Here is a 13,113-nt window from a genome sequence, read left to right on the forward strand (position 1 = left end):
AGTGCTGCCAGCAGACCTGCTCCACTGTGGGCTCTTCTTTCCAGGGGCCACAAGTCCTGCCAGGAGCCTGTTCCACTGCAGGCTTCCCCCAGGGCCCCAGCCTCCTTTGGGCATTCATCAGGGGTCCTCCACGGGCTGCAGGTGGATCTCTGCTCCACCGTCGGCCCCCATGGGCTACAGGGCGCATCCTGCATCACCAGGCCCTGCACCAGGGGCTGCAGGGGAATCTCTGCTCTGGCTTCTGGAACATCTCCTGCCCCTCCTTCTCCACTGAGCTTGCTGCTTGCAGAGTGATTTCTCACATACTCTCACTCCTCTTACCCAGCTGCTGGGGTTCAGCAGTCTTTTCCCTTCTTTAATCTGTAATCCCAGAGGCACTACCACTGACACTGCTGGGCTTGGCCTTCACCAGCCGTGGGTCCATCCTGGAGCCAGCTGGCATTGTCAGATATGGAGGATGCTTCTGGCAGCTGCTTGCAGAATCCACCCCTATAGCTCCCCACTACCAAAGCCTTGCCGTGCAAACCAAATACAATTAGCTAAGGTTGAACTTTTTATCACCATGACTTAGGATATTTTTTCAGAGACAATGGTTTTCAAAATACAATACTCTTGTGGAGCTACAGCTTTGTACCTTATTTTTGGTATATACCATTGTATTTATTGCATTTTGTTGGATATCATTTATTTAGAATTCTTCCGTCTTTTGGACATTCACATGGGTTACCAACATTTATGTAATTAGTCACAGATAATTTTCAAAACATTAAGATCCATTAGACTGAATCTTGAGCTTTTCAAATCTCTTGATTTATGTCTTATTTTCAGTGATTTCTACATGTGTCCACTGCTATTCATTATTATTATTTGTGGCATACAAATAGGTTAAACTAAATTTGCAAACATCTGTGATTTGAAAAGTGAGTATTAACTGCCATCTCTCTTGGCTGGGCCTAGAATCAAAGGTTGTTATGATCAACAGATTTATTTTTAAGTCTCTCATGTTTTCAGAAATTGAGTTCAAGGAGGGTGAAACACAGCACTTTGTGGAGATTGAAGTTCTCTTTGATGGAGTAAGGGAGATGAGAGAAGCCTTCACTGTCCACCTGAAGCCTGATGAGAACATGGTTGCAGAAATACAGGTAACAAGTTCATCCAAAGTCCTGAACAACAAAATCTGGTAAACAGACCTCTTACTTATTTTCTGGCTCATCATTTTACTCTTCTTTTAAGATTTGTTCACACCATCTTGGATTGCATATTAAAAAGACAAAAAGGACTTCCCAGCTGTCACAGTAACACCTAAACAAAACAGTTTGTTGTCAAGACAATAATGTTGATGGGGCTACAGAGTCAATGAAAGACTGCAGTCTTTAGGGTATCATTCCAGTCATATTCTGCTCATATAATCAGTTTTAGAAACTGATGTCCTCTCAGAAACACTCTCTGGGAATACAACCTCTGTGTTGTGAAAAGAGTAATTTCAGGTGAAATATGACTTCTGCTGTCAAAATCATGTTAATATTATTCTTATTGTGTAAGATTAAATAGCCTCACATTCTTGTTATTTAGCATTGTATCTTGCATACTTTTAATTCAAACAGTATACTCCTCTGATATGGCATAAAATGTGCTTGAAACTGCCTGTCTGCTTCAGCAGTGTCGCACCATATATAGTCTGACTCCAGACAGCCAGACAGAAGAGACACAGCCTTTGCTGATGACAAACACCCCATTTCCACCAGGCATTAAAGCATATACTGCACATAGGGACTTCTACTGTACTGAAGTGACAACAAAAAAGCAGGGAGTCAAGGTTAAAGGTCTGGGATTGTCACTATTCTGAAAAGAAAAATTTCATTTTAGCTCTTCCTTTTACATTCTGCAGTGTACTTTCTGTGCCTCAACCCTTTCTCAATAGCTCATCTAGTTGAGGTTATAGAACTTCTTTTGGAAAAATGTTTTGAAGGCTAGACATACTCTGATCGAGGTCCAGCTTGTTTATTTGCATTTTCACAGAGAACTGTTTCTGTATTTTTCATTGTCAGACAGCCAAGGCCATTGTTTACATTGAAGAAATGAACAGCATGGCAGATGTCACCTTTCCCTCTGTCCCTCAAGTTGCATCTCTGTTGATATATGATGATACTTCTAAAGCCAAAGACAGAACCAGTCCCATTGCTGGCTATCCTGTCATCTGTATCACAGTGAGTATCTCTGTGGAAAAATGGAACAAAATCAGTATATGGATTTGGTTCAGTGGATTTTATACACCCAGTATCAATCCATATGGTGATGAGTCACACATATTAGTCATACATATTAGTTTTAGCTAGAATTATCCTTAGAGCTAATCTAATTTGTCTGGGTAATGAATCCATTTTCAGGAGGAGAAAAAGCATAGAAAGATGTTTCACTTGTTCTTCACTAAGAATAGTGCAATATTGATACCCACACTGTGTCTGTGGTTGCATGACCTTAGTATTTCCTGCATTATCCTGCCTTAATTTGTAGAGTCAATATCACTGGAGATAACAGATAAGCCATTGTTTTCAATGAGTGCCACAGACTGTAAAATAAGTGCTGAAGGAAATACAGGCTTCTTTCATTTTTTTCACTGGTAGTTTTGCTACTGAAAAGTTTACATAATTATTCATATACCTTGAAGAATGTTTTGTCCATCTTCAATTTGTTTTTCACACATTGCTTTTGCACAGGAATGCCACAAATTGAATGATTTTTCCAAATAAAAAAAGAATCAAAGAAAATAAGTCTTTAAATGCAAAGTGTATTTGCAGAATTAGATCAAAGGGACAAGATAAAATTAAAGTAGTACATGGGGGTGTAGTTTGTGCTTTCATAGCTATGCCACGTTTTCACCTATAAATCAATTTTAAATAATATTTTTTATTTCAGTAAGTATAATTAGATATGCCTTTTAATGTACCCTAACTGTGCTAAATCCATTGCTGTCTAAATAAGGTGATTTCTTATGAGATTTAGTGGGATTGTCAGTTCCATATTGTTGAGTTTTGTGACTCTTGATGACTTGAAATTTCTTTGCTGTGAAGCAAATAAATTCTTAGCACATCTGCCTTGTTCTGCAGGCCTGTAATCCTAAGTACGAGGACTTTGACAAGACTGGCTCTATTTGTGCCAGTGAGAGCATCAACAATACCCTGACACGGTACCGCTGGCTTGTGAGTGCCCCCACGGGCCCCGATGGCGTGACCAGCCCCATGAGGGAGGTTGACTTTGACACCTTCTTCACCTCCTCTAAGATGATTACACTCGACTCCATTTACTTCCAAGCTGGTTCTCGTGTCCAGTGTGCAGCTCGGGCTGTGAATTCAGATGGGAATGAGGGTCTTGAGCTTTTGAGCCCTATTGTCACTATAAGCACATCAGAAGGTAAGGCATCATCACCCACTGCAAGATTCACAGGTCTCTTTTGGATCCCAAATTCAGTCCTCACAAAAGCTGGTTACATGGTCAGGTGTTTTAGCATCACCACGTCAGCTTTTCTTCTGCTGTTCATAGAGGTGATGCAAAAACTGTCTTGACACAGCCAAGCATTTTATGAAGAAAAAGTTTTTCCTCTCTCCTAATTCTCCATGTCTTTAAATACTAATCCACATAGCAAACTTGTATGTTCATGAGAACGGTATATAACAGGCAATTAAATTAGTGAAATCTGGTTTCTGTTGACTTTTGAATTCAGCCGCAGTAATGATGCAGTGCAGTCTCAGCTCCTGTTAGGCACTGAAGAATCCACATGGGAGTGGCATATCAAAGCCTAGCCAGAAGCAAAATCTCATTTGGCATTCAGGCCTCACCGGATACCTGAGAATTGATGTCTTCCTTGACTAAAGACTAAAGCAACTGAGCCCAATAACAGAGCATGGACAAAATTTTTCCCTGGTCAAAGCATTCATAGTTTTTCATCCTTCTTGTTACATGAGACAGACTCGCTTTTTTATTTTAATAATGCATTATTTGGATTACACTTGATAAATTAGCAGAGCTCATTAGCTCAGGGTCAGGACTGAGTTGTCATGCATAAATTACTTCCAGTACCTGAGCTAACTTGTGACGTGGAAGGAAAGAAGTGCAGTGATCAAAGCAACCTACAAAAATCCTGAATATTTTCCATTTTGAAGATGCCTGACCTTCAGTGCATAGACCAAACTCTCAAAAGGAATTCAGATTGTGCAAAAAAAAAAAAAAAAAGTATTTAGTCTCTTTAGCAATGTAATTTACATATTTACACTTCAGGAAAAAAAAAAAAAAGACAAAACTAAAACCACCACCAACCAAACCAACCAACCAAAAAGCTGTCATGTGCAGAAAAGAAATTTGTTTCGTCCTGACAGAAATTTCATACTTGCAGATGTTGAGCAACATTGGGTCCTCCAGAGCCAATAAGCTCTCCAAGAGGAGGGCCCTGCCCTCTTTTCTTGAAACCCCTTAGAAATGGGCAAAGAGGACTGTTTTGATTTTCCACATTTGTACCTTGTAATCCTTTGGCCATCACATGACAAAGTGACCAGAATGCAGACACTACTCCATTGAACCATGCAACTAGAAGTTGCATACATCTCAGATCACATGATTGCAAACCTAATTTTCTGGTCCTACAAACTTGGACTAGTGCTGGAGCACATGGAACTAACACTGGAAAGGTTTTCCAAAATAAGTTACACATTCCCCTTTCCTGGAGAAATTCAAAATTCAAATTAACAAGGCCTTAAGCAACTTGATCCAGCTTTGAAGGTGGCTCTATTTTAAGCAGAATATTTCTACATATCCTGTGACACAATCTTTCTAACTACACGTTTGTTAGTGGTGGATCAGGAGCCTCATGAATTTCTGTGAGGACATATCACTGCATACTTCAATCCAGTGCCAAAACCAACCGAACAGTGGTCAGGTATCTTCCATAAAACTTAGGATGGTGGCAGGAATTAAAACATATGCCTCTGAAGACCTCTGTAAGAAAGTATGGCACTTGGCAGTGGCTTTGCAAGTGAGGGTGGCACAAGCAACTGAAAAGACACTGATGCAATATCACCTTGTTTTGAAAATGTGATCCTGTTGATCAAGTGATCATTTCTGTTTGAATCCTCTTTTGCATAAATTCCTATTAAAACCTATGGAAAATACTTCTCAAAGTATTTATCTGTCATTGAAGAAAATTATCATTGTTTTGAATACCTGTACCATGGAAGAAAAGTACATCTTAAATAGTGGAAATAAAAGTATAGATTGTGTCCTATGGACATAAAGTAAGGTTGTTTTCTCTTTTTTCCACCAGGTCTTTGTCAGCCTCGTATATCAGGAGTAGTTGGAGCAGAGCCATTCTCTGCCAAACTGCGCTACACTGGCCCAGAAGATCCTGACTATGCCAACCTCATCAAACTGACAGTCACAATGCCACATATTGATGGTATGAGAAAATCAGATGTGAATTTAGGAGAACTTATACAAGATGCTGTTATTCGAGCTATTTTACTGGTCAGGTCATTTTAAACAGACAAGTTAACAACATAATCTTTTAACAGTAGGACCAAAGAAAAATGTTATGAATGAGTAAGTGCAATTTGCAACAAGGTGCATAAGATGCTGTATTGGGACATAATCTCTGATGTGAAGAATTTTCAGATTAACTGCATAATTTACATCAATTGGGCTAGACCTAAGCTTTATAAAGCTCCTTTGAAGTGGATAGAAATATACTGTTTAATTGCTATTCACACTATTTTTTATTTAATAATATGTTGTATATTAATATATCTAAATATTCATATGTTTAGAAATATTTGTCTTTTCGTAGTATACAGACAGTTATTGTGGGTAAATTTCTCATTCATACTTAGCATATCAACTTTCTTTGAATTCTGGAGTATAGTAATTGGTCTAAGTACAAAATACAAAAGCACTGCATAACATGCTTAGACTTTGACAAATTCTGGCTAAATTAAGGAGGTCTGACAACTGCCATGTAGTGATAGTGCTATAAATTAATGTTTTTAGGCATGCTGCCTGTTATTTCTACAAGAGAGCTCTCCAACTTTGAGCTGACACTTAGCCCTGATGGAACTAGAGTTGGAAACCACAAGTGCTCCAACCTGCTGGATTACACAGAAGTAAAGACCCACCATGGCTTTTTAACTGACGCTACCAAGAATCCAGATGTGATTGGAGAGACCATTCCCTATCAGTACAGCCCAACAATCAGGGGCTCCAACACCTTGCGCTTCTACCGCAACCTGAACCTGGAAGCCTGCTTGTGGGAGTTCAGTAGCTACTATGACATGTCCGAGCTCCTCACAGACTGTGGAGGCACCATTGGCACAGATGGGCAGGTATTGATTTTGTACTGTATTCTTTTAATAAAATATTTCCCTCAGAATACATCTGTGCTAGTAGAAATAAGAGAATCATTTGTTCTGCATGAAATTCGTTATGATTTTCTCACAATACAGTTCTGGGGTATTTTAGGGCAAACCAAATATATACTGTATAGTGAGCCAGCTTAGTCTTTTTTTAAAGTGAAAACCTTTTGAAGAATTTATTTTAGCATATAGATAGCACTGAGGTATTTAATATTCATTGTGGTATCTCTTGAAAAGCAGTTTTAAAACATTGTGGAAAGAGTTCTTGCTGACAGCAATGGACTGCAGTCTCCTACCAGCAGCTTGGCTTTGCTGGTCTCTTGTTCACTGGGTAAGACGACCCATTAGTGCAGACAGCACAGTGCTCTCACCTTGCCCAGCAGAAAATTACTTGTTCAGGAAGCAAAAAAAGCTGTCAATATGGAATGGTTGAAGAACAGATCTGTGAAACTGGTTGGGGAGTTAAAAGCAAGGGCTTGGAGAGAACTTCAGGTATACTTAAGAAAATTATTTCTAGAAATCCATAGCAATGTGGAAAGAAAAGGGTGCAGGATTTCCTCTCAAGCAGTGACAGTGAAATGAATCCCTTGGTCTTCCCTGTGTAATTACTATATAAGCCTGCTCAGGCTCTGGAGTACAGTGGCTGTAAATATGAGGTTTATGTACAGAAAAATATATTCAGGGAATAATCCTACAGCTGCAAGAAGGATTCATATCAGAGTCTATCCACAACTAACTCACTGTTCTGGTACCCTAGAATTCCTTGTTGAACCACTATGAAAAGAGTGAGCCTGCTTTGTGAAATGGCCATCATTTCTCTGCTCTTTTGATATTTTGCCAGGGATCCATCTACTATGAGACCTCAGTAGATTTATTTGCACAAATTCTTATTTTTTATGCCATTTTCCCAAATGGCATAAAGCAGGTATGGAAAATGTGTCATTGCCCACAGAAATATATAAGCATGTGCAGCAACAGAGCTAATTTACTACTAAAAGTGTAGTCATCAATGGACATACAGATATCTAATTAGATAAAGTGATTTTTTTTATTTTGTTATAATTACATGCCTAAAGTCCACCTAACTCCATGGGTGTTCACAGTAATCATAGTCAGTTTGCTGGACAAGAAATTGCACCAGGATCTCTTTAGCACGTGGTTAACTTCTTTACATTCTGCCCCTCTTAACTAGAGATTATATACTCTAAATCAGAAGATGAGAATAAAATGGAGCTTCTGTCTGTCTTAGATACAAAGGCCTTGATGGATGTGTCATCTCACTGCTTTGTCATCAGTTCTTGTACCATGTCTTTTACAGAGACCAGTTCAAGGTCTCTGTCTTCATGTTGGAAGCTCACTGTCCATGATCTGCTTAGGCTTGGCCTCTGCTGAAAGCAGATCCTCCTACAGGTGCATTCCATGAGATCTGTGAAACTGTCAGAGGGAAAGGGAAGGCATCCATCCAAGTGTGGGATGTAAACCTTACACATTGCCACAAGATAAAAATTACGCTAGTCTTCACTGTTCTTAGAATGTTTTCATTTCTTCATTTCTTTGACTCATCATTCCTTTGACTGTCTCCTTATGCCCAGGCAATATGCAACCACAAATTCTTATTTCCCATACAAAGCAATCATAAGCACACACAATTTGAAGCATCTGTATGAAGCTTGCATATGAAGCTATGCAAGCCACTTCTCCCTCAGTGAAAAGGAAGGAAGATCTGGTATGAATCCATTTTAAATACTTCTGTGTCCTTTAGCCAAAAGGCTGAATAGCTGCTTTAGACAAATATGTATCTAAATAAAACCTATTTATCTCTATGTTAATATAAACAGAGGAGGAAATAAGTACCATTCCAATATTTTAGTAAATTGGAAGAACCTGTGTATTCAGTTTTGGACAACATGCACAAGTGGCAATGTGGCCAGAGAAGTGAGCTGTACTTTCCTGAGGCTTCAGAAGTATTATGTACTTTATGTAAGTTCTCTAGTTTACAAGCAGAGAGGGATCAACATGAGCTGTGAGAGCCATGAAACTGCAGCTGAGGTAATACTTTAGTGCCTTCTAGGTTATGCAAAAAAGGTTTACAGTATGTTAAGTGAAATATCAAGCTGAATTACTTCTAGCAGTGAAGCATTTCCCTGCAGCCAGTGCGCGCTTCACTGCCCTCCCTGTTTTCCCCACCTCCATTTAATTCTTCTCCAGGTTTGGTCTTTATCTTCACATGACCTCTCCAGCTGAGAGGGGAGGCAGTCAGTGCCCTATCTCTGTGGTTGTCACCATTGTTGTTTTTTTCTCCTTCAGTGAACAATTAATAATCCTCTTCTGTGAGAAGAAAGCTGGCAGCTATGGTTTTCACCATTTTTTTAGCAGACAAAGGAAGCCCAAATTCTATTATGCAGACAGAACAGATAAATAACAAAAACACTCTTACCATATCCTGCTACCACTGCAAATTTAATATATTGAATTTACCAAATACTTTGGCTAGAACTTTAGGCTCAACATTTTGTTTCTTGATTCTAGTTCTCCAGTACCTGTGTGGTCAAACAAAGACAGCCATGTTGATTCAGACAGAGCGATTTCACAGAAAGAACTGGCAATATCTTAAATGATTGGGACCTTCACTTCATGGGAGCTCCTGGTATGGTAGGGGAAGAAGATGAACTTTAGTAAGCAAGAAGTGAGGTAGGAGACCTGCAGCTGGTGCAGTTCTTCTGGCACAGCTCCTAGTGTTTGCTGAAGGCTGCAGCTGTCTTGGCCAGTTCCCATGAACTCATGAACTGTCATAATACATACAGAGAAGGTCTTAGTTTTCTCTTTTTTTTTTTCCTTTGAGGCCTTTTGATTGTGACCCATTCTGTTTCTCAATTATTCTGTGCATGAGCAAACCCTGTGTGAGCTAGATGCAGCACTCTTTTCAGTGTGCAGCGTGACGGTTTCTTCCTGGGGTCTGCCCAAAACTGAAAAACCAGGCATTTATGTATCTAAACATGGACTTAGATGTGCAGTTTAAAGAACTTCTACCTAAAATTAAAGACCTGCTCGTCTTTAAATTGAGCTAATTAATTTGGATTAGAGTTCTGTACTTGTTAAGGTCAGCTTTGATGATTAACAGTTTTCTTTAGGACAACCTGCAGTCACAGTCTAAAATTCAGGGTCTACATTTGGATATGTATAGGCCTTAAAAAAGGGGAACTCACCTATTTGAGGGCAGTGTTCCAGTATTTTTAAATATCTAGCAAAGGTAGGGTTTTATTCATGGGGACATTGTGAGAGTCAAGTATTACAGACATCTCACATTCTCTCAACACAGGTTCTAAAACAATGACAGATATTCATGAAAGAAGTGAAAAAATGAGTGAAAACCAAGCAAGTGACCATACTTTAATGAAGTGTACACTGAAGTACTGGCCTGCACTTATTTCATGGAGTGTGAAGTATCATTTGATCCCATTTTCTGCTGTTATACCTGTTTGCTATAGCCAGGCAGTTTGGCATCTGAAGGCTTCTGTATGATTCTGGCCAAGTATTTATATATGGATGTTGCTTTCCATAGTTTCAGTCTATTGCCAGACTTGGAATAGGCAAGCAAGGAAATTACCATTCAAACTAATTTTATTAATGACAGCTCGTTAATCAGGTCTTTTATAGGAGCAAGAAGGTGAAGAACATGTAGTAAAATACTTGAATGTATAGCTTTATACTTTGAAACTATGGTAATTGATGATGGCTGAACAGTTCACTTTTTTCTCTTCAACAACCAGTTATTTTTGGCCCAAGCTGAAAATGTCTTTCTTCTGATATGTTCAGGTCACATTTATGCTACGCATGTTACGGCGCTGAGCATTTCAAAATCCCATCTGCAAACAGGTTTTAAAATCACTAATATACTGCTGCACCTTATACAAGGCAGCCTGCAGAGGGTTTTTATTACACAGAAAAAGTATATTTCCAGCTTTATAGGAACTAGTTTTACCAAAATCGTACTTTAAGGTGAAAACTCACCTATTCTGAAAATCTTACTAGATGTTGTAAAGTTCAGACAGAAATGTCTGTTTTCAGATTTTTATATTCACTTTAGTGAATCTAGTCAAGTTTAAGAAAACTCTGCAACACATATCCCCTTGACATGGAACCTCTCTAAAAGACAAACATTTTTTTCTCTAGCTGCAAATGTGCATTTAGTAAGCTGTAAAGAATAAAAAACTTTAAAGTGAATGCACCAGCTGTGTAACAAAGTCAGAGGTTACATTTTTTCAAGGGACTGGCATTTCAAGGCTGTATTGCATTCTCTTCTCCATTCAGACTTCTTTAAATAAACCTGCTTTGCATTTCACCTGTGACCTACCTGTCTGAGTGTCTTCTTAGGGCCAAATCTTAGTTTTGCCATACTGACATTGTGAAAACAGTTAATTGATAACATTGTTAAGCTTGCGTGACTCAAATTCACAGACATCACAAGTAAATGCAATAGAAGATGAGACATGGAATAATTTGGAGAATAAAAATACAATTTTCTTATAAAGCCTGTTTCATTGAGATACACAAAATAAAACACAAACTTGTGTTATTTCTACCGTCTAATTTAATCAGTACTATCAATGTGCACACACACATACACTGACAAGCTCTGCCTTCTGGAAATGTAAGCCAGCTAAATAAAGCATGGTATAAATGTAGAACAGAGTCCATGACACCAACCCTTTATTGAAAATAATTTTTTATTTTAAATATTCTAAATTGTTATGTGACAGATTCTCAAAATAATTGTGTATTTTACTTAATGAAGTTTGACAGATTGCATCTGAAAGGGGAAGAAAAGAAAAACATGTATAGAAACTCCATTAATACTTACTAAGTCTTAAATAGGAATTGTCAGTATTCTAAACCAGACCTTGTGATCTGTGATAATTTATTTCACAAAAAAAAGTATGAAGCTCTATTTCTTAGATCAATGTATAAATCATGTTCTTCTCTCACACATGTGGATTTTGAGGTTTGACGATTTTTAATCTAATTTTTTCCAGATATTATCTGTAAGAGTCTGTTCCCTCCTTGGAACAATTTTTGTCTTCTATCTCCTCATTGAGAGACAGAGATTTTGTCTTCTATCTCCTCTCTCCAGACCTGGCATTGTCATGAAGTATGAGACAGAATTTCCCCAGTTCATCTGTTGTGTAGCTGTAGTCTGTATTTCTCTCCTGGTATCAGAAGACTAAAATTCATACCCACTTATTATTGTTTAAAATCAATGTTACTGAATGTGATTTTTTCTGTCTAACTGGTCAAATCTCCTGTGCATAGGATTCAGGGATACATAGTGCACCTGTCCTGTCTCTCCACAGCAGCTAAGCTGATCCTACACTTACACAGCTCTAAGTCACCCTTCGGTTTCATCAGTGTCACTGAGATATAAAATGAACAGCTGGTTGCTCCCAATAGGTTTTGCATGAAGTGCTGGAAAAGAAAGATAACTCAATGGAAAGAATGTTTTCTCATGTTGGTGTAAACAGCATTATTAGGAGGGCTGGAGAAGTCAAACTCCTCCATCTGTGTAATGCATTCCATCGATTCATTTGGGGGGTAGGGCGGTGTCTGCTCACTTTGACACAGCTTTCCTCTGCAGTTGACTTCCTCTTTATTTTATTTTCACTGTATCAAGAAGATCCTTTCATATACGGTGTCTTGAGATTTTTCTGTTCTGCTTACAGAAGGGTAGAATCCCCCTTGTAGGAATGAGAGGCTCTGACAAGTTTTCATTTACTATTAGAGAGAATAATTTATTCAGTAATTCTCTGACTATCAGTGGTGTAGGTTTGCCTCCAGACCTGCAAATCCATGAGTGCCTGTAGAAGGGTTTGTGTGCACAAAATCTCAAGGAGCTTTTCGCAACAAATTCTTCCTCCTCCGTCCATGCCATGAATCACACATAAGGGCAGCAGTACTGATGGAAGCACATGAGTACACAAATAAATTCCTAGGCTGAGGCAAGCAGCTCTGCTGCCCAGATACCTCTTGCAGGTTTTGCTAAAAGGGAAGAACCTTTTAAATTCTACAGCCCTAGAAATGGAGAGATTTCAGATTTCTCCCCAGAGCGGGGGTAACATGTCAAAGCAGCAGTGTTCCTGGCTGACTTGCCCCAGAAGGGATCCTGCTACTAGATTTTGACCAGTGCAAATAAGCTGAGGTCTCTAACACTATGGTCCCATTAAATGGAGGCAAGAAAACCCCAAAATGTGGCTTACAAACCACATTAGTGGATTGCTTTATGTAAAGTACACATGAAGAGCCAATGATACGTTGAAAGCCAAGAAAAGCTTTGTAATGGGGGGTGGCTTTTTTAGTTTGGTGTGTCATAAGATACTGAGCTAGAGGGAGTTTTGTGGATCACCCTATCCAAACCTCTGCCTTAAGTCTATATAATGTCATTCCAACACTAGTAAACTTAATCTAAAACCTAACAGGATTCCACGGGCTCACTATTCTTGCAGAGTGCCCCCACACTGAGGGCTGGAAACTCTTCTGGTTTCCAGGCTGTGTTTGTCATGGCCATCTCACAGCCATTTGCTCCCATGTCAGCACTATCTTTCATCATCAGTGGCCCTTCTCTGCACTTAGTGTCCTGATGTACATAGACTGCATTCTTACTCCCTCTCAGCCTTTGTTGTACTGGGCCTAACAACACTGCTCTTTTAGACTCTTCTCATCAGAT

At 39.0% G+C, this 13,113-nt stretch overlaps 1 protein-coding gene across 2 annotated transcripts in view; it reads left to right on the forward strand.

The window, feature by feature from the left end:
• The window catches only part of FREM2 (FRAS1 related extracellular matrix 2), a 117,584-nt gene that overhangs the window by 87,136 nt on the left and 17,335 nt on the right, over positions 1 to 13,113 (forward strand). For both annotated transcript variants that reach the window (XR_012579024.1, XM_074535376.1), the window contains exons 12-16: positions 1,012 to 1,142; positions 2,049 to 2,207; positions 3,108 to 3,411; positions 5,315 to 5,446; positions 6,034 to 6,365. Coding sequence is in view for 1 of the 2 variants with exons in the window: in XM_074535376.1 (XP_074391477.1) it covers positions 1,012 to 1,142; positions 2,049 to 2,207; positions 3,108 to 3,411; positions 5,315 to 5,446; positions 6,034 to 6,365 (1,058 nt within the window). In the remaining variant the exon portion in view is untranslated. The remainder of the gene's footprint in view (positions 1 to 1,011; positions 1,143 to 2,048; positions 2,208 to 3,107; positions 3,412 to 5,314; positions 5,447 to 6,033; positions 6,366 to 13,113) is intronic.

Source organism: Zonotrichia albicollis, chromosome 2, assembly GCF_047830755.1.
Source record: "Zonotrichia albicollis isolate bZonAlb1 chromosome 2, bZonAlb1.hap1, whole genome shotgun sequence".
Lineage (NCBI taxonomy): Eukaryota > Metazoa > Chordata > Aves > Passeriformes > Passerellidae > Zonotrichia > Zonotrichia albicollis.